General features: G+C 32.5%; 1 protein-coding gene across 1 annotated transcript in view; it reads left to right on the forward strand.

The window, feature by feature from the left end:
• Window positions 1-11191: 11191 nt before the first annotated feature.
• LOC143244066 (ankyrin repeat domain-containing protein 13D-like) overlaps window positions 11192-25722 on the forward strand; it is a 32150-nt gene continuing 17619 nt past the window's right edge. Inside the window, exons 1-9 of the mRNA XM_076488091.1 lie at window positions 11192-11405; window positions 13340-13475; window positions 16134-16258; window positions 18539-18584; window positions 21114-21167; window positions 22909-22998; window positions 24016-24205; window positions 24484-24550; window positions 25335-25493. Of these exons, the coding sequence (XP_076344206.1) occupies window positions 11292-11405; window positions 13340-13475; window positions 16134-16258; window positions 18539-18584; window positions 21114-21167; window positions 22909-22998; window positions 24016-24205; window positions 24484-24550; window positions 25335-25493 (981 nt within the window). The 5' untranslated portion in view covers window positions 11192-11291. The remainder of the gene's footprint in view (window positions 11406-13339; window positions 13476-16133; window positions 16259-18538; window positions 18585-21113; window positions 21168-22908; window positions 22999-24015; window positions 24206-24483; window positions 24551-25334; window positions 25494-25722) is intronic.

Here is a 25722-nt window from a genome sequence, read left to right on the forward strand (position 1 = left end):
GTTGTTTCAAATTTCTCGCAGGAAATAGTAGATGCTTATCTATGCTTTAAAATAATAGACGGAAGAGAAAGCAACTAGCAACAGCACCCCCTCCCTCATACCCAAGTTAAAACCTCGCTACAACTCCGTGAAATCTAAATTCCTACTTGAATTTCGATACAATAACAACTACTTTACTTTAAAATACTTTTACTTCCTTAGTAGTAAAATAAACAGTACACTTTAAAGGGAAAGTATGCTAACTTTATTCGAGAATATAACCAAACACTCGAAAGCTGTATATGATATCATTATAAATTAAAATTAAGGTAATCACAACTCTTCAGAAATAAACGGAAGGCCTTTATCTTATACTTACGGGCAACGGAAACCCACAAAAAACTTGAAATCAGATACAAAACAAGATTGTACAAGACCTGAAGACACGCAAATTCTACAAGAAGTCCACAAGCACTAGCTTAGATATAACAATTAACATCAATATTTCAGCACACACAAGCCTATGCCCTCTGCTAGCTGCTAAATAAGTCCTACTTTAATTATTCCTGTATATAAAAAAATCCAAATAAACATACTTTAGCCTTCACCTACAAGTCTGCTTCTCACCCAGAGAAAGTTAAATTTAGTAACTTATTTGTGTGTCTCACTTCGTCCCAAAAGAGAACTACAAAAAAAAAGTTTAAAATTAAACTTTTTAACTACAAGGGTGGAAAATACACATTTTGCTAGACACTAGGCTGGTGTTGAAGTGGCCATAATTCCATCCTATATATGTGTGAGAAAAAAGCTAGTGTATGATTCACTCGATTAGGTTGATCCAGCAAGGCTAGGCGGTTAGGGCGCTCGTCTTCCAGTCTGAATGGCGTAAATAGCCTAGTTGCTTTGCGCCATAAAACACCAAACCAACCACCCAATCTGAGGGGCCCGGATTTTAATTCCGTCACACCAAACATGCTCACTCTTTCAGCCATGGGAACGTTATAATGTTCAGTCAATCTCACTAATTGTTGGTAAAAAAGTAGCTGAAGAGTTGGTGGTAGGTGGTAATGGCTAGCTGCCTTCCCTCTAGTCTTACACTGCTAAATTAAGAAAGACTATCGCAGATAGCTCTCGTGTAGCTTTGCGAGAAATGTAAGAACAAACAAACATACACTTTATTAGAGTCTCTCCCGTCACTCCAGTACTACTGATGTTATAGAAAAATGAATTGGTCTTACATTTAGGAACGTTGAATAAACCACATATGTTGAATACACTCCAATCAAAGCACTCCCCCCGCCCCTTGTAAGTGACTTAGAAATACCTAATCATGACTTTTAAAAAATTACGTTTATTTTTATAGCTTCTTAAGAGTTACAGAGCTTAAAAGGTCTGTGTTATACTGTGATACTGTAAGAAACAATTAATAACAATCTCAAAGAGCCATTGAAAATTTACCTAAGATGCCAGTAACAATGACTTGGATACAACCTAATATGTTTAGGAAACAAATTATATCAGTATAGTATAATAAAATTGAGATGCTATTTTAGTTTAACTAGTTATCTAAGGATTTACAACGCTAAAATCAGGGGTTCGATTACCCTCGGTGTGCTCAGCAGATAACCTGATGTGGCTTTGCTATAAGAAAAAAACACACTCACGCAATGTATGGTAATTCTGGTCAAAGTTACTGAATGGCAAATTTCATTAAACCACATTCTACCTTTCTAACAAAGAATCGAATGGACATTTCTGGGACATGAAATTTCATCACAATTAGGGCCACCTGCTGTTATCATAATAAACTAAATACGTTAATAAATAAACTGCACACATCAGCGGCTTTCAAACAGTGATTAAACGCTTTATCAATGGTAACTCTCCTATTGTGTTCTTCAGCGTCAAGTGTGAAAGTTTATAGCGCTACCTACCGGGATTTGATACTTTTGGCGGAAATAGCATAGGTAGGTATTTGTGTTTAACAAACAAATCTCCCTTGGTGATAAATTAGCATAGTCATATTCTGCATTGTATTTCCTATTTAATATTCAAAAACATATTTGCTTATAAATCATAAACAAAATGTTACCTATTTTCTAGAAGTGATAAAATTCGATGAAACTATTTGTTTAACAGAACTACACCTATATTTACGTTAAAAATTCGTATAATCTGTTCCAAATTCAATTATTTTTTCTTTGGAAATTTAAACTTCAAAAATCGAAATACATTTAAAGTTTTTGAATTGATACATATTCTGCTTTATATTAGCTGAAGAAGTTTAGTTTATCCGGCCCGTGATAAACTGTTAATGACTTATTTGTCACATTATTTTTAAATAATGCCATAATTTTACGAATTCAATTTAAAATAATGTTACCACGAAATACTGCGTGTACTAATTTTGACATTTTCTTCAGTTAAAATTAGCTTATAACTCCATAATTTTATGATTATTTTCACAAAAACACTATTATTCTATTGTATTAAAATATTCTGGTGACCTCAATATTAAATAATTGGCTCGTATTATTAAAAACGCTCAAATTCCAACGACAAAATATTCAAATAATCTGTTTGTTATTTGATGTCATCAAGTCACCTCATCAAGAAAATTGCATTTAGTAACAAAAATATATCGCCACTTAGTGAAGTTTAGAAAACTGTTTTCGAAACAAACACAAGGACAGTATAACGTAATATTATTCACTCTCAGTTTCATTGAACAAGCAGAACATTAGTACAAGTATTACAATATGTTATTCAGTAATCGTTACTTATATCAAATACAAAATAAAAAATTCCAAAACAATATTTATTCTGTTCTTAGCATTCGGAAAAAAACATCATTCGTTTTCATCATAAACCTACACAGATATGTAGTATAAAGTAAACTCATACAGTGTTATATATATAGATATACACTCACAATTCTGAAATAATACGTGCTATGTTTTCATGCATAGTTATTTTTATTTGTTTTATAAAACTTTATGGTTATTAAAAAGTGTTTTATATATCGGGTTGCGGTAAGTCTACGGACTTATAACGCTAAAATCAAGGGTTCGCTTTCCCTTGGTGGACTCAGCAGACAGCCCAATGTGGCTTTGTTAAAGAAAAACGCACACATACCAGCCCTGGATTAACCATGAACCAAAATAAGCACTTATTTAGGACACCAAGGGAAGGTGGGGGCACCACAGATTTTGTTCCCCTAGCTATCACGCCCTTAACTCCTTCACTGCCACACTCAACTTCAGTCAATTTTTTTGTAATTTTCCTTATCTGCCGTATTCGACTTTACATTGTTTAAAAAAAAATGTCTTCTTTGGCTCGACGAGTGACTAAATTTTCAAGATAATACGAACCTATGTATCTCAAGTAAGAAGTCATTGATTTGCGAAAGATTACTGTAAAGAGCAGTACAAAATGTTGATAAAAATTCAGATGGAAGATAGTCGTATGTTATAATGTCTGACCTTGACGCGTGTGTGTGTTTTCTGAAAACAAAGCTACATCGGGCTATCTATTGAGTCCACCGAGGGAAATCGAACCCCTGATTATAGTGTTGTAAATGCGTAGACATACCACTATACTAGTGAGGGGCTGACTGTGAAGATGAAATATATTTCTCAATCATGCCTTCTGTTGTGGTTATTTATAAGAAATTATAGACAGTGAAACTATTTTGTTTTACCTTTCACTGCTTTATTCAGTCACATCTACGGAAAAATAATAGTATAATACCACAGAAACATAAGTCAAACGAAATAGTGACAGATGTGTACAGAGACGTGGCTAGTTTTATGTTTTTTCGGCTTCTGTGTTTGTACGTTATATTTGGGTTATTGTCTCGTTTGTTTTAGTTTTATTTGCTTTAGTATTGCATTATTCATAAGTTATTTGTAAAATTTTTATAACTGTGTTTCTCACTGAAGCTTTTCTGGGCCATGATTTTTTTGGCTTCAAACAACTTGTTGTAAGAAACAAAAAAACACCTTCGTGTGAGAGTACATGTTTTGAAATTTATCATACCAATAAAAAAAATTGGAAAGGAATGCCACTGTAGCAATGTCACTGTTCATCGATTACATGCAACCTTTAAGAGTATTTGGGCATGTTTGTATTCCTTTGTGATTATGTAATAATATAAACATATATGAAGCTGAGATTTACTTAGGGGATAAATACAAGTGTGCCCGCTCTCAAATGTGATTTAAGACCGGGCATCCCTGTTTTTATCTCCATTCATAAATAACCAAAAAAATTTTGTCAAATATGCCATTTTTAGCCCTAAAAATGGAGATCATAATTATGTTATCCTACCTTCTTCACTGATCCTGTCCTGACGTCATAATGCCCCTACCCGGCCCAGCCCTCTGGTGATATTTTTTATGAGACGAACGAACAATCCGAGAAAGAAACGAAGAGACAGCGACGACAAACTTTTAGGTGTAATTCAACTATCTTGCGAATGTAAATTCGGATCAGTATGTGTTCTATCACATTTCTGAAAAGCTGGAGAAACAACAAACTGATCGGAGCATTCTAAAGGCAATAATTCGACTTTTTAGGTCAAATTTCGTAAGACTTCGACATGTACGACAACATGATTCTTAACGTTATGCATACGCTATACGTTATGCTACTACTAGTAGTACAGTACTGTTGAACCGTGGTCATACAACAATACTGTAAAGAACCGGCAAATCAACAAAAATCAATTTAGGATTGTCTGAAAAAGTGCATGAATTAAACAAGTTAGTGGCCTCAGTTGCAATGTATTAGTATCAGGCTTAACATTGATGTTGTTATCTGAGAACTGAGTGACAATAACGTTAGGCGTAACAACTGTAACTAGTTTAGTAAAAGTACACTGGAAACGCTACTGTATCCTGTAATAATAAAGTGGACTACAGTATTCCCTCGCTATTCGCGGAGGTTACGTTCTTTACCCCCTGCGAATAGCGGAAAACCGCGAATATTGGATGCAGTTTTAAAACTTCTATGTATGAGATTATATACGGTACTAAATGCTTCCCAGACACTTTCTAAAGACACTCTTACTCATTAATACAGTAATAATGTAGTAATATTGCATGCAGTCATGTATTTCACTAATGTAGTAATGATAATGTAAACACATTTTAATTTTGTACTGCAACAATATTTTAATCAAAAAGAAACGTACATAGTATAGTTACCCATACTGTATTACTGTACCGTAAAGTCATTTTCTATGCGTACAACACATGTATTAGAATTGACAAAATGTGGAACAAATTTAAAGGCAAACTTAGACAGATAAATACAGTACGCACAGTTCAGGTAATAATAATACAGTACAGTACAATTCAGTAATAACTGTTCGATAAAGACGTCAATCGATAAAACTGCTTGAGAGAGTAAATACAGACATACCCTCGAAAAGCGCTTTTAGTCTCTATGACCTACAAAAACCCGGTTTACCGAGCATTCGTTTTTATGACGTTACGACGCTGGCCTGGTATACCGGCATACGATACGATAAGGTTAAGAGCCTAACCCGCGAATATGCGGGGCCGCGAATGGGGAACCGCGAATAGGTGAGGGTATACTGTATTCCCAATTTAAGGCCGTCATTTTGAATTTGCCTTCGCATCCAGGCATGCAGATAAAGTTTCAGATATATGCCTATTTTGTTGATGTATGGTTTGTAGGCTTATCTAAAGTCTCCAAGTCAAATCCGAGCTCAAAGTTGAGGTTACAACTCATTCTTCGGATATTTGATTAGGATTAAGGTACTCTAGTCTAGGCCTAAACGAGTATTTAGTAGCTCAATATGCAGTACAATTTACAACTGACTATGTGTACAAAAAGGTCACTGTGTATATAGGCTACTACAATATGTATTGTTCATCACAAATTGTTTTGGAATACTTTTTGGCTCACAATGGATTTGCATATTATCACTGACATTACTTCTTGCATACAGCTACCATAGCAACAACTTTAATTAATTTTTTGCAATGACTGAAAACTAATTTTCCTAAAATGGATTTAAGCCAGTTTCGAATGGTTTTCAACCAATCAGAATGCAGCAAATTAATAAAGGTATTTATGAATTGATGTTTATGTGTTGATGAACCTAGGCCCTAAGTTAACTTTCTGACACTTTGTCTAAATGTAGACCTGGAGTTTAGTATGTTTGATTGTCTTACCAACGTTTTTCTTTATAAATTTCGGTGTTTTTCTAATCATTATAACTATACATGATCCATATTCTTTTGTGTTTTTTAATTTTATTTTCAGTCTGTAAGATGAAACATGTTCAATTCAATGGTGCACAACAGAGAAAATTGGCAAAAAAACCAACAAAGGGCTTTGGATTTTGTGGCCAAGACTGGAAAGCTGACTAATTTTTTCACTCAACTTACACAACTTGATCTTCCAAATCAAAACCAGTCTCTGCCATCAGAAGTCACTTGTATTGCATCTGACTCTGACAAGTTTGTAGTTGAACCACTTTGTTTACTTTGATGGCCCGGCATGGCCAGGTGTGTTAAAGCGTTCGACTTGTAACCTGAGGGTTGCGGGTTCGATTCCCTGTTTATCAAACATGCTTGCCCTTTTAGCGGTGGCGGCGTTATAATGTGACGGTCAATCCCACTTTTCGTTGGTAAAAGAATAGCCCAAAAGTTGGTGGTAGGTGGTGATGACTAGCTGCCTTCCCTCTAGCCTTACACTGCTAAATTAGGGACGGCTAGTGCGGATAGCTCTCGTGTAGCTTTGCGCGAAATTAAAAAAAAAGGTCGGAACATCATGATTACGTTGAGGTGTCACAGGCTGGCTCAACTGGCACAACTCTTACAATTGATCTCACTTTGCCTGTAAATGCTTTTGATATCTCTAGTGTTAATGTTGATGAAAGTTTCTCTACAAGCAGTCCGAAGCTGAAATAATTGCTGAAAATGAAACTCTACTGGACTATGGTAAATGCTTTAGTCTACAAAAGATGAAGAAACTAAATCAAAAGATCCAGCGTTGTGGCTCAATTTCTCTGCTGATGATGTGGCTTATTAGATTACTTGTAGATCCACTGACTGTCAACACCACAATGGGCCATTTGGCAAATCTTGCCAGACTTTCAGTAGTGGCAAACCAACGAGATACTGTTCGAAAAACTTTTCTTTGGGATAAAAGCCAATGGTGAGCAAAACAAGAGAAAGTGGTTATTGTATTCACTATCAACGGGGTTTACTGCTTTGTTTGTGAACTTTTTGTTTCTAAATTTTCTTCGCGTTTTGTTGAAAGAGAAGAGTTCAGTGACTGGCGAAATACTATTGTAATTAATCATCATGAAAGAAGCGCTACTCACCGAGACTGTATGCTAACATATCTAACTCGCAGACAAGGTTTAGGCTTGCGACAAGAGTTGGAAAAACAAATCAAAGAAGAGTGTAATTACTGGGAACATGTCTTGGAGCGTGTAATAGCTGTTGTTCGTACGTTAGCTGAACGTAGCCTGGCTTTTCGAGGAACAAATGATAAATTTGGCTCACTGCAGAATGGGAATTTTTAAGGGTTGCTTGAGCTCTTAAGTCAGTTTGATCCATTTTTAGCAGGGCACATTTTGAAATATGGAAATTCTAGAAAAGGAAATCCTTCTTACTTGTCCAAAACCGCCTGTGAAGAACTCATTGAATCAATGGCTCAGAAGGTCCACGTGTTCATTGTTGATGAAGTAAATTATTCTGGTTATTTCAGCTTGTCAGTTGACTCGACGCCAGATCTGTCACATATAGATCAGTTAAGTGTTGAACTTCGATACTTAGAAGATGGGCAGTCTTTTGAACGCTTTTTAACCTTTCTTTAACCGAAAAGCTATACCGGTGAGGAAATTGCAAACCAGGTATTGCAATACTTACGTGAAGTTTGCAAACTTAATTTTTCAAAATGTAGCGTTCAGTCTTACGACAATGCTGCTAACATGTATAAGGGGATGCAGCAAAAGATTTTAGAAGAAAAACGTTTACCATATACGTACCCTGTGCAGCCCATTCACTAAATTTGGTAGGCCGAAGTGCTGTTAATTGGCAGTTATTTTTTTTCTCTACAATGCATTTCCTGTATACGTTTTTTCCAGCCTCAACCAGTCGGTGGAAAATTCTTAAAGCTTGTCTTGGAGAAGAAAGTGTGTTAAAATCCCTCTCTGATACCAGATGGGAGGCACATGTTGTGGCAACAACAGTAATTTTGTAATCTTTCTTTAAGATTGTGGAAGCTTTAGAATGTCTAGTTGAAGACCAGTCACAAAAGGGAGATACTAAAGGAGAAGCAGAAAATATTGCAAACAAGATGCAAGAGCCAGAATTTGTTTTTATGTTGATTATTTGGGATGAAAATTTTCAAAAGTTTCATAAAGGAAGTCAAGTTCTGCAAAATGAGGATGTGAACTTAAAAACACGTGCAGATCCGTACGGGTCATTAGCTGGCCAGTTACGCACTTTTAGGGATGACTTTGGAAGATTTGAAGCAGTTGCAAAAGAAATACTACCAAATGTTGATTACAATGCAGCTCAAACTCACAAACGTGTAAGAAAGAAGGTACTCAATGACGGAGATGCACAAGAAGTTGATCTGAATGGCAGAGATAAATTTCGTATTATCACCTTCTACACAGTTGTTGACAAACTAGAAACCCAGATGAGAAGAAGAGGAGAGGTGTACAAAGAAATAGCAAACATATTTTCTTTCCTAAGTGATGAGCCAAATGATGTCACTTTATCTGCTGAAACTGAAAGGTACTCTCAGTGTTCCCAAAAGCTAATTGATGCTTACCCAGAGGACTTGGACACTAATCTTTCTACCGAGCTTCAGCAGTTTCACTCATATGTGCACCAAAAGTTCAGTGTAACAAAAACTGTAAAAACCAGTGTCAGTCATGCTGAACTTTATAAAATAATTTCAGAAGATAAAATTAAGTGTGCGTTTCCAAACGTAGACATTGCGTTGCGTATATTTTTAACATTAATGGTCACAGATTGCACAGCTGAGCGTTCATTTTCTCAACTCAAGCATATTAAAAATCCCGACAGAACAACTATGCGACAAGACAGGCTGGATGCCTTGTCTCTGCTATGTATAAAAGCAGATTTGCTACGCCAAATTAGTTTTGAGGACTTGACCAAAGACTTTGCATTTAAAAAATTTAGAAGAAAACATTTTAAAATTTAAATTAGTATTAAGGTATAAGTGAATAATTTGCTTACAGGGTTTTAAGTTCAAAGTGATAAATTGTTAACATCAAAGTGAGAATTTTTGTGTGTGTTTGTGTGTGTGTTTTCGTTTAGCAAAGCAACATCGATCTACCTGCTGAGCCCACCGAGAATTTTTTGAATAAAAGGTTTTGAGTAAATGTTTCATTTTTGTTAACATCAAAGTGTGAATTTTTAACATCAAAGTGTAAATTTCTTAACATCAAAATGAAAATTTTTAACCCAGAGTAAAAGAAATATACAGTAAAATATATTTTTTTAATTATCATTAATCAAATACGTGATTTCCCTCATCATTTCTTAATAAAAGGCCTTAGTCATTGCTTGATTTTGATCCATGCCCAATCTGTTAAATAAATAAAATAAAAAGTTTCATTTAAAATATATTTGTGGGGTCTGGCCTGGTGTCTGACCTGAAAGAAAACTGGAGAAGGATCATAAATTTTCAAACTTTTATTTCACTTTCAGCACGTATTGAGCCTTAATGTCTTGTCAGTTAATGGAAGGTTCGAGGGGAGCACCAGTGTTGGACTGTTTTTAGGACATCAGTTACCATTAATCCGACCCTGACATATACAAGTATATCTGGCTACATTTTATTTATAAATAAGCCAGATAATAGACTGAAGAAGATTCATAAATGGATTGTTTCCGTTGATCACAATGCCAAAATTTGAGATTCGAGTAATTGTGAAATTTTGCGTTAAAATTATACAATCAACACGAATGAATGAACTTGTACAGTATCAAGAAAGAGATACTCAGTTTAATCATAGAGATATTAACTAATAAATAGTGAATTAGCATTCTAAGAAATTTTGACAAATGCAATATTTTATTGTATATCTGCCATCGAAGCAGTATATCTAGAATTTGAAGATCCATCCTTGTAGTTAGTACAGCGCAGTAAACTTATTGTGCAGCAGAACAAATACATATTTCTCAGAGACTCAATTCATAAATAACATTCAATATTTTAAATTTAAATAAGGACAAAGGAGATTTTTACAACTACTACTTGTATTGATAGAATAACTCAGTGAAGGTTAAATAAATAACAAACTTTTATAATGCATAGTAAGATTCATTAACAAAAGGTTAACGGAAAGTTTATACTTAGGAACTGTAAAAATAGAATTAGTACATATAAGCCGAAAATACGTTCGTGGATCTTCTTTTCACTAACAAAAGACACATTTCAGGACCTTGAATTTCTGCGCAAGGTGAAAATGTCAAAATGTCGATGTCTATTTTACCATTTGCTCTCTTACATTTTAGTTATCCCACCTAAGTTGTAATAAAGATTTTATCGTGAGTGCTCGAATGTTTTTTTAAATTTTAGTGAATTTATTTATGAAAATAGAAAGCTAACTATTATTGTTCATACTCCTAAAAATATAATGTGCGCTATCTGTATTGTGCTCACCTCTAGTTTGAATATTTTTTTTTAATGTCTCAAACTTAGTGCCCCTCGGCGGCACAGCGGTAAGTATACGGATTTACAACGCTAAAATCAGGGGGTTCGATTCCCCTCTGTAGGCTCAGCAGATAGTCCGATGTGGCTTTGCTATAAGAAAACACACACACACTCAAACTAACCCTTGGAGATTAGTTTCAAAGAAGAAAAGTTCTCAAGTATTTGGACTGTTAAACAAAAATTTGAAAGTTTAAACTTTCCTGCAAAAAACCTTGATTAGAAACTACTGTTTAAGCCTCATCCCAAAAATAAGGCGTAAATAATAATGTTAGCTTGTAGTTTTAGTAATTACGAATAATTGATAAAAATAACTATACTGTTATGAACATGCAATTATGAACACATATATATTTTTTTAATCCGAGAATTTCAAAATACTAGTAAATATTCACAAACATTTTCACGACCTGACTCAGAAGAGTATCGTTATTTTATTTATCGTTTGATTTATTTAGTTGTTTGAGATAAACTAGGTGTCGCCATCTAGTGGTTACACTAATTAGATTTGAAGAGTAACTGCAAGTTATTACAGGAATTTAATGAATTCACGAAAACTGACCCGTAAATATAATTAAATGGCTCATCTTAGTCATAAGTCGCGAGAACGACTAAAATTAGACCATTTAATTCATTGGCATGTTTGGCATAATAACTTTAAAGAGCTGGATGAAGAATTGACAAAGAACGAGGTAGGCTTTACTGGGCTTTTATTTTTAATGTATTTTATAATCGAATCACATCTGTAAAAATAAATAAGTACTGTACTGTAGTTCTATTCTTCGTGTTATGATCTGGAACTCCTACTAGTAATAGTGAGCAGGAGTAAGAAAGATTAACATCTGATCTTTGATTGATTGAATTTGAGTTGGACTTCGCTTTTTGTTTCACGAGTAATTAAACTTCTGTAATGTTTTGAAAGTTTAAGTTTTAACTGTAATCTTAATACCAAGTTTATTTTTAGGCTAAAGTAGGTTTACCGCTATTTTGATTATCGTGTAGAATTAGAAGGAAAAACAGGACTTCATTAGAGTTTCTGAATCGTGTTTCATTGATAGTGCGATGAAGATCTACTGAGGCAATTTCTAACATAAAGGAAAAGAAATAATATAAGCTCTGAATACAGGTTTTAGATAAATAAAGTTTACTAGTTATGTTGAGAATAATAAATGTAAAATATAAAAAATATTAAGCTGTAATATGAAGATGAAAGCTAACAGTGACACTACAAAGACAGCTGTATGTTTAAAACATTTTGCTAGATGTTAAAGGTATTATTTTTTGAGCAAAAGAAATGAAGGCAAAAGGTTAAATATTTCTTAACTTAAAACTTGAAAATTCTGAGGATGAGGGCATTACAACATAAGTCACAGACACAAGACTGTTTAGTTGAACAAGGAGGCTGTCCCTGTACACCAACCATTCCCAAAAAGAAAGACTCAAACCCTTTTTTATTTCATCAAAATCCTTCTTACACCTGAAAAGTGTTCTAAAAAAAACAACTGATGGCAAACAAGGTAACTATTTCCATGGGTCAGACACCTTGCTAGAAAAATAACTGGAGCTTAACCTGCCTTTCAAATTCTAAATCCTCTCACCCTATTGTTTTTATAATACAGCACAAAGAAATTTGAGGCTTTTAATTTTATCTCAGTAATATCTTGTATAATTGTGATATTTTAAGTTAAAACAAAATAACCTCTTGTATTACCTTTCTTAAAATTTGTTTGTTGGTGATAGTGGTGCTTGATCATTTTTAATCACTTGGGAGAAACTAGTTGAATCCCTTTCCAAGGTATTTTCAGTATTATTATTATTTTTTTTTCATAGTTAATTTATCTTTAATTTGTCCACTAGTGGGTTCACACAAAGTATATAGATGTATAAAGCTAAAATATATATATAACTCAGAATTTAAGAACTCTAGGCTGTCCATAAATATGGGGGTCAATTCCTTGTGGTGGACACAATCAAATCTTCAGTGTGCTGTGGTGTGTAATACACAGAATTTAAGGACTCTAGGTTGTCCATACATCTGGGGCTCAATTTCCTGTAGTGGACACAGATTTTTAATATTCAGTGTGTTGTGGTATATAACACATGGAACTTAACGACTTTAGGTTGTCTATCTGTTAAAGTAAACTGATAGAAACCACACTGTGATCTTTTATCATTCAGTTATTTATCAAGCCTTCCCTTAAATGTACTGGATCCACCATACATGAATGCAACCCTTTCTGAAAGTCAACTACTCTGTTAATGTTAGAAAAATAAAACTGTCTTATTTGAAAATGGCTTCTACACTACTTAATTTATATTTCTGTTCTATAGTTCTTTCATTTTCACCAGTAAATATGAAAACAAGAAATAAAAAGATGCGTCAGTGCTGCTAGTTTCCTTAAAAGTCTTAAACATCTCAGTCAGATCCCATCTTACTCTTCTGTTTTCATTGTAATCCATTCGTGTCTGACAACTTTTCCATTCTAAATATTGTGGCTTTCCTCTTTCCAACAACTCAGTGTCCTTCCTCAACTCTTTGTTGGTTTTTCTCCAGGATCCATTCCAGTAAATTCAGAAATACATAATCATTCTTAAACTAATTAAACATTGTTGATATTATTTACAGTTTGATATAGGAAAGAGAGATCCGAGAGGTCGGACACCCCTTATGCTAGCTGTTACTCTGGGGCATCTGGAATCTACAAGAGTTCTGTTGAGACACAATGCTGACCTAAGTGTGGAGGATAAAGATGGTTTCACAGGTAAATATTTATTAATGTACAATGTTAGTAATTTTCCTAACCCTAAACACTCTTTGGGAAATATTGGAATTGATTTGAATCATGTCGGAATCAATCTCTTGGTGGTAAGTAGAAAGACTGAGGGATTAGTAATTGGTAACTTGCAACTACCAGACAATGTTTTATTCAGTGTTTTAAAAATTATCAAGAATCAGATATGTAAGCCTTCTTTTATTTTTGGGATAATAATAAACAATTGGCAGGCATCTGGTGGTTTTAGAGTTGTTCTTGTTTCTCCTATTTTTAAGTGGGGTAATAACAGTTGCTTTGAAAGTTATATTCATGTCAGGTCTTACTTATGCAGTGGTAAAATATTATAAGATGTGATAAAAGAAACTTTCCAAAATCAGTTAGTGAAGTATTATAAAACAAAGCCAATGTGGATTCACTGAGTGGAAAATTACTTTTTCTGTTTTTGTTACCTAGATGATGAAAGAGACATATACTTGATGTAGTTAGATTTTTAAAAATATTGTGAAGAGGTGCTACATAAAGGAGAAGTTAAGAAAACCATGTTGATAGGGGTTGGGAGAAATTGGTCATTTTGATTGTAGTGTGATTTAGATGAAAGAATACAAAAGTTTGATATTATTATATATTGATAAGGTCCAGTCAGATAGGACCATGCTACTAATGGAATGTCTTAGGGGACAGTACTTGGGCCTTTGCTTTTTCTTGTATACGTTAATGATACTAAAATGGACATAATTAGAAAGCTAAAGTTTGCTGATTATATTAATTCTAGGATGATCAGTGATGTCAAGAAAACCCACTTGTAGAGAAATATATATGCAAAAACTGCTCGTTGAGTTGAAAAAATATTTTACGTAGAAGAGCGAACAACGTTTTGACATTCTTCTGTCATCGTCAGGTTCACGTACAAACTGAAAACCCCTACATAGAAACATAAATCATGTATTAACAACTTTTAAAAAATACAACAATGTGCATAAAATATGAAGACAGATAAAAAGTAACTAAAAAAAAGAAAATGCTGATCATACATTAAGCAAAAGAATCGGGAACTTCTGACTAATCATAACAAACCTGATGATGACTGAAGAAGGTCAAAATGTTGTTTGCTTTTCTACGTAAAATATTTTCTCAACCCAAACGAGCCGTTTTTGCATATATAATTCTAGGATGTTTACGAGTGCATTGAGTATGCATAATAAAGAATAACTTGGATAGATTGTTAAATTGGGCAAAAATGTAGCAAATGACCTGTAATTGTAATGAGTGTAAGGTAATACATTTCCATTAACATAACTTAGATCAATTATTTAGTATAGATGGGATCCCACTCAACAGTGTAACTAAAGAAAAGTATAGTCGTTGATAAGTCACTTAAACTGTTGAGGCAGTGCTTTGTTATAAGTAGTAAAGTTAATAGAAATGTAGGGTGTAACTGTGGACATTTTGATCAAAAGTTAAGAAAAAAAGGTAATATCTATTTGAATTCATACAGGGGATGGACAGAAAAGTGTCTCCTCTTGAAAATGTTAATTTGTTATATCTTTTATTACTTAACAGAAAAATATTTAAAACTGTTTTTTTAGAACCCACTTGATGAGATCTGTTGAAATATGACCTCAAGTCCTAATTTTAACACTGGCTTTTGTAATTACCTTAACTTTTCATGATTTTAGTTACATATTCTTAGAAAAAGTGTCGTGCACCTGTTGTAGTTCTCAGATCTTCATATTCCAAATGGCCTATAAAACGATCAATTGAATTTCTTTGCTGTTGTGAAGTTGTTAAAATATATTTTAGAAATAAAAGAAACAGTTTTATGGAATGACCAGGTCAATCATCTGACACCAATTAAACTGAAAATGTATGGGCTGAGTTAAACCGATTAATGAAATATTGCAAGCCAAACAAGGAAGATGAACTTTTAGAAGTACTTGAAGGATGGCAGTTAATGAATAACTGTTTCCATGTCAGTGTGAAACAGTACAGAAATTCAAAGAAATGCCAACTACATATTAACCTATAAAACCAGTTTATGTTATGAGTTTCATTTTCACCCTAAATTATTTTTTAATGAAAGTAACTGAACATACCTTGTTTATGATTTCTTGAAAGCCATCAATATACATAAAACACTAGCCAACTGTCATACATTAAAGTAAGGTAATATCTACTTTCTTCTTTGAAAGAGGGCCTAAGTTGTAAAATACCAGACAGCTTGTCTCTAATGAAAGCTATCTACATGATTACTGACTTACTATAATATAGTCCTTCTAACTGGACTACAGTGTATTAGACTTGTTTCTCCATGTTGTTTGCTCTGCACTTCAACCTCAGGCTGAAATCAGTTGGGTTTGAAAGTATACTTCTGTGTAAGTCATTATCATTCTGTTATAAGCACTTGCAAAGATGTATAAAGCATTTTTCTTCACAAATGGTAAAGGCATACACTTACCTAATGTTATGTCTGTGTTTTCTCTACAGGTGCTGCTTTAAGATACTTGTAATTCTGTGTACCTTCTAAGTTTGTGTATTCTGTCCTTAGTTTTATACAATGTGTTATGTAGTTATGCATATGGAGTTAATTAAATCCAAGCATGAAATATACATTATATACCACCTAATTGTTATAGTAATGTTCTTTAGTGATACACGAAGCAGTGAGTACAGGATACCCAGAGCTGGTCCAGGAGATCCTAGACCATCGGGACTTCCAACGATATAACAGCAAAGTAGGAGGAATACCACAACTTCTTAAACAAATACAGGATGTGAGTAATGTTTATAACCATCTGTTTCATGAACATATATATACAGTCTATAGTATCTATTGTTAGGTAGATCACATGCATACATTCTGTAGTATCTATTGTTAGGTAGATCACATGCATACATTCTGTAGTATCTATTGTTAGGTAGATCACATGCATACATTCTATAGTATCTTATTGTTAGGTAGATCACATATATACATTCTATAATATTTTATTGTTAGGTAGATCACATGCATACAGTATATAGCATCTTATTGTTAGGTGGATGACTTGTGTATACAATCTGTAGCATCTATTTGGATGACTTGTGTAGTGGATGTAGCATCTATTTTCGAGTGGATGGCATGTGTACGCAGCCAATAGCGTCTGTTGTTGGATGGATGACGTGCATGCACAGCCTGTAGCATCTGTTGTTATGCAGATTATTCAATTTACTTCAATTCTTCTGTTAGATCATCTTTCCTGTTGGTTATTCATGAAATGCATATGGTCTGTAGAAAGTTATAAGAAGCACTTGTAGAATATTTTACACTTTCCAATATATTGTACATCATTTCCAGACTTAACAACATAACTAGTGTGTGTGTATATACATAAATATACTAAGTTTGAAGGGTTCTTATTGGTTTCTCTTCATCATTCTGTACTAAATACAGAATAACCCTAGTCTGATATGCAAATATGTAGGTGGATATCAATAAACCTTTAATTTTTCATTTTTACTGTTTACTATCATTGCATTCAAAAGAGGATACAATGCTGTTGAAATGTTTAGTTTTCTTTGCAAGTAGTTCATTTTGATTGGAAAAATAATTTGATAAATTATGGTAAAACATTATTGACATGGCATGCTGGTTTAGGTGCTTAATATGCAATCTGATAGTTCTGAAATCAAACCCCAGTCCTAAAATGGTTAACAGGGCCACAAGCTCCCTTGGTCTAAAAATTTTGTTTTACATAAAATAGTGTTAGACTTCAAACTATTGATGGTAAGGTTGTCAGGGAAAAGGCTATTTATACACCCTTGTGCAAATTAATTGAAACAAGACGGAAAATTACAATTTTTCAATGTTTTGTGTTTTATTTCTGAGAATCTAAAAATTACTCACAAATTAATATGTGATATGACTGCCTTTATTTTTTAGAAGATCATTAATCTGCTTTGACATCAAGTCCACGAGTTGACTGCAATCTTTACTAATTTTTGAATCGCGGTACAACACCTCAATTAGCTTATCTTTCATAGTACAGTCTTTTTCACAAAGTCTTTCTTTACAAATTGCCCAAAGATTTTCAATGGGATTTAAGTCCGGAGAGTTTCCAGGCCAGTCCAGCACCTTTATTTGCATTGTAGTCATAAAATTCTTCACAAGTTTCGATGTGTGGCATGGAGTTAGATCTTGCTGAAAAATGCCAGATCCATCTGGAAATCTTTTTCACTTCTGGAACGACTCTGCAAAACTTCGATGTACTGTGGTCCTTGCATCATACTTTCTATGATATGTAAGCCTTCAATGCCATAGTAGCTGAAAAAGCCCCAAAACATCTTCTTTAAGGGATGCTTTATGAACTGATTGATGTTAGATTCTCAAAGTTTCTCATCTAGAGATCTGCGAACATGCAGACTTCTTTGACCCTGTACGAAGAAATGAGTCTTGTCACTGAATAACACTTTCCTCCATTGTTCTTGCATCCAGTTCTTGCATTTGAGACTCCATTGATGCCGTTTTTTCTTCATTGAGTTGATAAGAAGTTGTTTTTTGACTGATCTTCTTGCCCTTCTAACGCAATTTTGAATGACGTAATATTCCTCAAAATTTCATCATATATCCCAAAAATAGATCGACCATACTGTAAAACACAGCTAATGAGGCTGTCTGTGTGAAAAAATGACTGGAAATCAGCGGGTCCAGCGAGCCTACACTAGCCATATGCTGAAAATATTGTAAAATGACCATTTGTTTCAATTAATTTGCACAAGGGTGTAACTGGTGACTGTCTTAAAAAAAATTTTTTTTTTACTGTCTCAGGATTGTGTATTATGTAACATGCATGAGTACTAAACTGATTAAAGCAAAGAAAAAACTAATGTACCTGTAGATTTTTATTTAAACAAACAGTGACAGAATTATTTCTGTGTTATGAAATGTCCACATGCATTATAAAAGCTCTTATTTTGTTGTAGAATTGAAATGTGGTAGTTGTGAAGTATATTTTTGGTTCATGTTTGAGAAATACTCTATGTTAGAAGTAACAAAAATGCATCTTGCATTGCAGACTCCTGATTTTTATGTAGAAATGAAATGGGAATTCACCAGCTGGGGTAAGTATCTAGAAGTGATAAATTACTTTTGTTATTGGTCAATCTCATCAATATGTTTGTCTGTAAATAAAAAACTCAATGAAAGAGTAATGTATAAAGTCTTACATTTTTCATATTGCATTTTGTTTTTGAAATTTATTTATATATGTACATTTTTGAGCCATAAACAAAATATGCTGCATATTTTTTAATAAGATTCTAGGGTACAAGCAACAATGTGGGATTATAAAAGGTATCCTAGGTTTTTGAGGTGACTGCAGAAGTAGGAGTAACATTGCAGTAAGGATATGCCATCTATCAGTCTTAACCTCCATTTATCTATTCTCACATAAGAAGATTATAAATTAGGAGAGTGAGACATGGGTGCTCAAGCCCACAGTGTTCTATATCTAAATCATCTTTCACTGCATGCAGACAGTTGTGGGAAGGTGACTCCTCTCCCAAGTTAAAATAAGAAAAAGATAACATAAAAATAAATATATGTAATAAAATGAAAATAAAAATAAAATGGAAAAATAAGGAAAATAAGGTAATACCATTTGGGGTGAGTAAGATAAAATTTATCTCTTGAAGTTAGCATTCCTGCCCTAGTGTGGTAGAGGCACTAATTAGCACAACATCAGTAAAGTGATAGTTTAATGTGACTGTCGTGCTTTTATATGTGGCTCAAGGTGTACATCCACATAAAGTAGTGCCAAATTCTTAGGTAACCTTATTTTTTAACTAAATATAATTATTAATAATTTTTAGTAAAATTTCTCTGAATTTACTTTTTTGTATTTATTACAGAATAATAATTTTATCTAAAATTTGTTTATTAAATCCATCAACTATTAATTTTTGTGTCAGTATTTCAAAATTATTAATAACATATTGTAATTTATCACAAATTTTACAGTATCTGAATGACTGTGAAGTTATAATGTTTATAACTGATGGATATGGTACATTACTATGTAAGAAGGGTAAACCATAAATTGGAATATCACAATCTTTTCTTTTGTCAAAAATTTATGTTATTTTTATTAATTTAATTTCTAAATCTAAAAAATGTGTATCTGTATTAGCAATTGAAGTATTTTCAATTTCTAATTCTACTGGATAAATGGTGTCAATAACATTATATATTTCAGAATTATTTATGCTAATTAAATCATCAATATATCTGTAAGTTAAAAATATCTGGATTTGTATAGTTTTCAATAGGTATATGTTCATAATAGTATAAATTCACTATACAAGTTGAACAGTTAGCTCTTATCACTTGTTTAAAAAACTGTTTATTGAAAAATATATAATTATAAATACAGAAACTTAATATATCTTTATATTTTTGGAACTATATTTTCTTTTTTCCAGTTTATAAAGGGATAACAATATTGTTCTATTAATGAGTTTAAAACAAAGATTAAATCTTTTTTAATGGTATTGTGGTATATAATGTTGTAAAATGAAATGCTCACACTTTCTTAGACATTCTAAAATTGGTTTGTTACTTTTTATTATCCAAAACATATGTCTTTTATTGTTAATACTTACATTTTCTATTTTATCAAGTAAAATATTAAGTAATTTATTTAATAATGTAGCCAGTTGTTTGGTAATTGCTTATATTGAATTGGAAATAAATCTAAATTTAAATGGAAATTTATGTAATTTTGAAATAGCATAAGGAAATGGCAAATCTACATAATTCTTATGTAGAAATATGTGTAGTTGTAAACCATACTATTGAATAATAACTTCCTTTTTATGCATATTATGATATGCTACATAGAATTAATTCCACTTTGAGTGATTTCTGTGTGTATATAAATGTTTCTTGTTTGTTCGGGTTTGTTCATATTTAATATTGTTTTGAGTCAGTAAATCTCGCTATTCATTATTTTTTTTTTTGCCTGACATAAAGTTTAGTGTTTTACATTCAAAATTTTACTGAACTACTTTTGGTTATGATATACGAATTAATATGGCATAAAGACTTAGCTAATAATCCACATATTAATAATATAAAAGTTTTAAGTTATTAATTGTATAAGGAGATGTTTTTAAAAATCCTGAATGTCTCATAGTGTCACAAGTAACACTTTTGTTTGTGCAGTTACTCTTCTCAGTTTTATCTATCACCATTTCAAAATGTATGAAATTAAATGTAAATTATTTGCTATAGAATCATTATTGCTCATACAAACTGTTATGAGCTTAGAGCTACTTAGAATAAATTAATGTAGTTTCATGTTACAATTTGAAGTCATTGTAGAAAAAAAAAAGGTAATTTAATTTTTTCTAGATCACACAAAGGAAATTTGAAATGAGGAAAAAGTATTTTTACTCTTTCTGAGAGTTACAAGTATTAAATCTATAGAGATTATAAATGAGTACAGAGAGTTCACATGGTTGGTCAAATTGACTGAGCCTGTGTTGAGAGCTAAGATGGGGTTTCTCATGTAAGGAACTTGTATCACAAAATTTGTAGATACAGTGTGGGTATTATATGTTGCCTTATAATGTTACTGATTTATTTTACAGTTCCTTTAGTCTCCAGAATGTGTCCAAGTGATACCTACAGAGTTTATAAAAGTGGTGAGTTTGAAATATCATTTACTCGCAAGTTCATAAAATCTACCTATAAAAAGAATTGTTTGAAATCTTTCCATTGAATCTCTACCGTCAGTTTTTCCTGATCTTTGGTTATAATAAAATTATTGTGATCAAGATTCTATGCTAGAAATCTAATACAAATATTAGTTGTTCCAGATTGTAGTAACATTTATATTGTGGCCAAAAATGTTCAATTCCTATCTTTACATCCATTCATTGGCACAGAGGTAGGTCTGAAGAGAAGACTTGTAATGTTAAAAATCAGGTTTTGATAGGCATGGGACAGACAGCCCGTTGTGTAGTTAGCATTATGCTTAACAACAACCAGATCTGTTTTACAGTACTAGAAATGAACTGTGTATTGGTTACATAATAATACGGCTTTGATATCAACTTCATTGTTACAGAAGAAGTACATTTTTTTCCTTGGATTGTATTTATGATTACAGTAACAATTACTAAAACTGTATTCCTCATCAGTACTTAATTACATATCAACAGGTTGTTCTGTAATCACTGTATTACACTTTGGAGCTGTGTGTCTGGATGATCTTTTTGTAAATGTGTTGCTACCAATTTCTTGTCCTACCTAAATAATAAAATCAGGTCTTTAGAATTATAAACAGATCTTGGCTGAAGTTAAAACTTGCATATCTTATAATATGAATTGTCCCTTCCCAGTCGGGAAACTTGGGCAGTGTTGCAGTGTTTGTTCGTTGACATGTCATCACTAAATTATAGGAAAACATATTCTACTGTATTTATTAAATCCACAAAGTGATGTTATCTGTGTAGAATACAAACATTTTAAATTTATTATGTTTATTTTAAGATTAAATATCTATTTTATGGAGTGAAGCTTGTTTGGTTGAATTATTAAAAATTATTGTGTTTTAGCTGTAGATTCAGCAGGTGCAAAGTGGAGTTTAATTCCCAACAGGTGTACTATGGCAACAGTTGTAAACATATTTATTCAAAAATTTTGAAATATCCAAATTAAATTCTCAGTGATCTGTTAAAAAAAAGTGTATAAATATATATAGTGAAAATAAGTAGATTTTAATGAAGTTAAATAGTAAGAATACAAGGAAGGACTGTGTTAAAAACAGTAAATCCAAACCTCTGACTATATTAGTTTGTTATAACTCAAAAAACAAGGAAAAATAAATTAAATAAAAAATACTGCACCAGCTGAAAAGATCCCAGGGTACAAGCTACAACATGGGATTATAAAATATACCCTTGGTTTTGGAGGTGACTGCAGAAGTAGAACCCACATTGAGGTGGGGATGCACTGTGTATCAGTCTTAACCTCCATTTGCCAGTTTCACATAAAACAACAATAAAATAAAGAAATGGCAATAAGAATTAAAATGAAAAATAATAGATATAAAAATAAAAGTTTTTGACTCCAGGCATTTAAGTGCATTTCTTTTGTGACATTTGCTGATTGGTAATTGGTTATATTTATGTATATTATGGTAACAGCAAAGTGTTTTGATTACATATATAATGACAGTCAAGGCACAATACAATAAAAAAGAATATTATAAATTTCAGCATCATTTTCTTGTAGTACTATAGTATTATCTGTTATTTATGGTAAAATCACAATTTATGAAATCAAGTATAAATTTGTTTTTGTTTTTAGAATTTCAGCCATCATCCTAAAAGTATACTTTGTTCTTACCAGTGTGTTTTAAAGATATGATTTGCTCTGTAGGGTCCAATGTTAGAATAGACACCAGTTTGTTGGGGTTTGACCATTCCAATTGGCAGAGAGGGAGCAGAAGCTATATATTTAAAGGCCACAGTGGGTACCACTCTTTTTTTTTGTGTGTGTGTATGTGTGTGCGTGCGGAAAGTTGTTATTAATAATACTAACGAGTAGAGCCCTTTAATTGTCAGTTTAATTTTTAATGATTGTAACTGTGAGAATGACTTAAAGTAAATAAACTTTAATTTTTGGTTCACTTATTGATTATAAGTTATTTTTAAAATGGGTTCAATGTTTCAATCACAGTAAAACTTGTGTAAATGGAAATAATTGCACCAGTGATTAAAACATTCCCTCAATGTAAAATTCGAAATTTGTAATGAAGTGTATTAAATAAACTTTATTTCTTTGGTATTAAAAATCAAAATGAAAGAAGGAAAATGAAAGAAAGTGTTATGCTGGATGTATTGAAGTCACTAAAATGTACAAACACTGGCCTATATGTTTGTATGATCCAGTTTGATAATATCAACAGCAGTTTCCAAAACTTGCAAGATTTGTGTTTTATAAATTTTAGTAGTTTTATTTTATGCAGTGTATCATTGTCCTCTTTATAGTGATTTGATTATGAAACAGCATTTTATGTACTTATTATTCAGTTTATGTGATGAAAAGCCATTAATTGTGCATCAGTTTTTTATCATCATTAAATTCGTTTTAGTGGTTGAAATGGTGATGATAAAGGCAGTTTGCTTGAATGCACAATATTTTAATTTTTTGACACAAAATTCAGAGATGCAACTCACCAAAAGAACAGTTTATGAAGACCTACAGCTGATGTGACAGTTTAGCATCCAAAGTTTTAATCTTCCATTGATGGGGTTGAGTTATTTGTGCACTACAACTTTGTCTGATAGTGTTAGGTTACTTAATAGTGAAAGATTGCATAGCCAACCTCATTGCTCATTTTCTAGAATTATGGGTGACCTTACCTTGGCATTTCTTTTTTGCAGTAAAAGCAAAAGATGCTGAAATTCATGTTTTCTCACAAGTATTTATAAATGCTCTTAATGTTCTTTCTTTTATCTACTGTTTTGATTTTCCTGCCTCTAGATGATGGTGCGGTAATGATGGAAGTTGACCATGAGTTGGGCCAGGTATATGTTGAACAGTTGGGGGTGGTACCTCCACATGTAGCAGACTTTTCAAGCACTCTCCGTTCGTCTTCTGAGGCAGTGTCCACTCGATTAACCACCCCTATCATTACAACTTATATTAACATTGACAAAATAAGCTTTGAAAGGTAGGCTTATTCTCCCCTTTGTTAACAAATACCTTTTTTCAGCTTGCTTTTAAGACTCTGCTCTCATCATTACAATGTTTCTAACAGATACAGAACTTGGTTATTAGTGAGAAGTGTAATTGTCATTTTAAGTAACACTTTTATTACTATTCAATTTGTAAGTGAAGGTTGACAGAAGATGGCAGTGTGCTTTAAGTGAAATATTTACTAGTATTAAATATGTTTCCATACATGAATATTAACTTTTAAATTATTCTGTGAATTTTATTTGTTTGCAGGAGTAAATCTGGCATTTGGGGCTGGAGAAGCAATAAAACAGAAATGATTAATGGTTATGAATGTAAGGTAGGAACAAATCTGTAATACAGTGTTTATAATCTTTATAGAACATTACAAGTTATCTACTGGTAGGAACAAGTTTGTAGTACTGTGACTGAAGTTTTATTAAACATTCCAAGTACCTACTCGTAGGAACTTGTTTGTAGTACTGTGTTTGAAGCTTTATTGAACATTACAAGTACCCATTGGTAAGAACAAGCTTGTAGTACTGTGTTTGAAGCTTTATTGAACATTACAAGTACCCATTGGTAGGAATAAGTTTGTAGTACTGTGTTTGAAGCTTTATTGAACATTACAGGCTACTTACTGTAGAAGCTTGTGAGACTATTTTTTAGTTTTTGTTCTGTTGATTTGGTCTGATTGGATTTGTAATCTGTAACATGGAAGATGTCATCATCACACAACATAAGATGTCTGCAGGATCTTCTGTTCCCTTCTGTCTTCTCAGAATGTTTCATAGTTTGTTCTTCTGTGTGTGTGTTTTTTTTATGTGTTGGTTATGTTTTAATAAAATTCACTGATATTTAAAGTAAATTTACATGTTAATTTAGTCATACCACAGTAATTGAGATTTACTGAATTTTAAAGAGAAAATAAATGTTTATATTAAATACTTGTAATTAATTCTAAATGGTTACACCTTTCTCATTGTGAAACTAAGAAAGAATAATAAAAATAACCAATGAAATTCCATTCTTATTTTAAGTTGCTGTTTTTTTTCTGAGACAAATAAAATGTTTTGATTTGGGGGACTTGATAATCTTTCTTTTAACTGTGTTTGAAAATGTAGGTTTTTGGAGCCAACAATGTAGAACTTGTAACAAGAACTCGTACAGAACATTTAACTGATGTTGACAAAGCTCGTCATAAATCTGCTCGATCTCCATTCCAATCATTTTTAGGCATCGTTGAGTCTGAAAATAAAGGTGTACCAGTGGCTATGAATGGAGTAAGTAGATGTTTTCATTTGTAAGTGTTAGATATATAAAAATAATGTTGGTAATGTATGCATTATTTATTGAGTACAAATTTGAAGAATTGAGTTGTAAAAGTGGTATTATAGCTTAACTTTTTTCCATACTGGCTTGTTTGATGTGAGTGACCTTTTAACCACAATGTAACCATTGTAGTTTCTATGCTATAAGTTATAATGTGTATTTTCACAAAACTTTGCAATC

Source organism: Tachypleus tridentatus, chromosome 2 (genome assembly GCF_004210375.1).
Source record: "Tachypleus tridentatus isolate NWPU-2018 chromosome 2, ASM421037v1, whole genome shotgun sequence".
Lineage (NCBI taxonomy): Eukaryota > Metazoa > Arthropoda > Merostomata > Xiphosura > Limulidae > Tachypleus > Tachypleus tridentatus.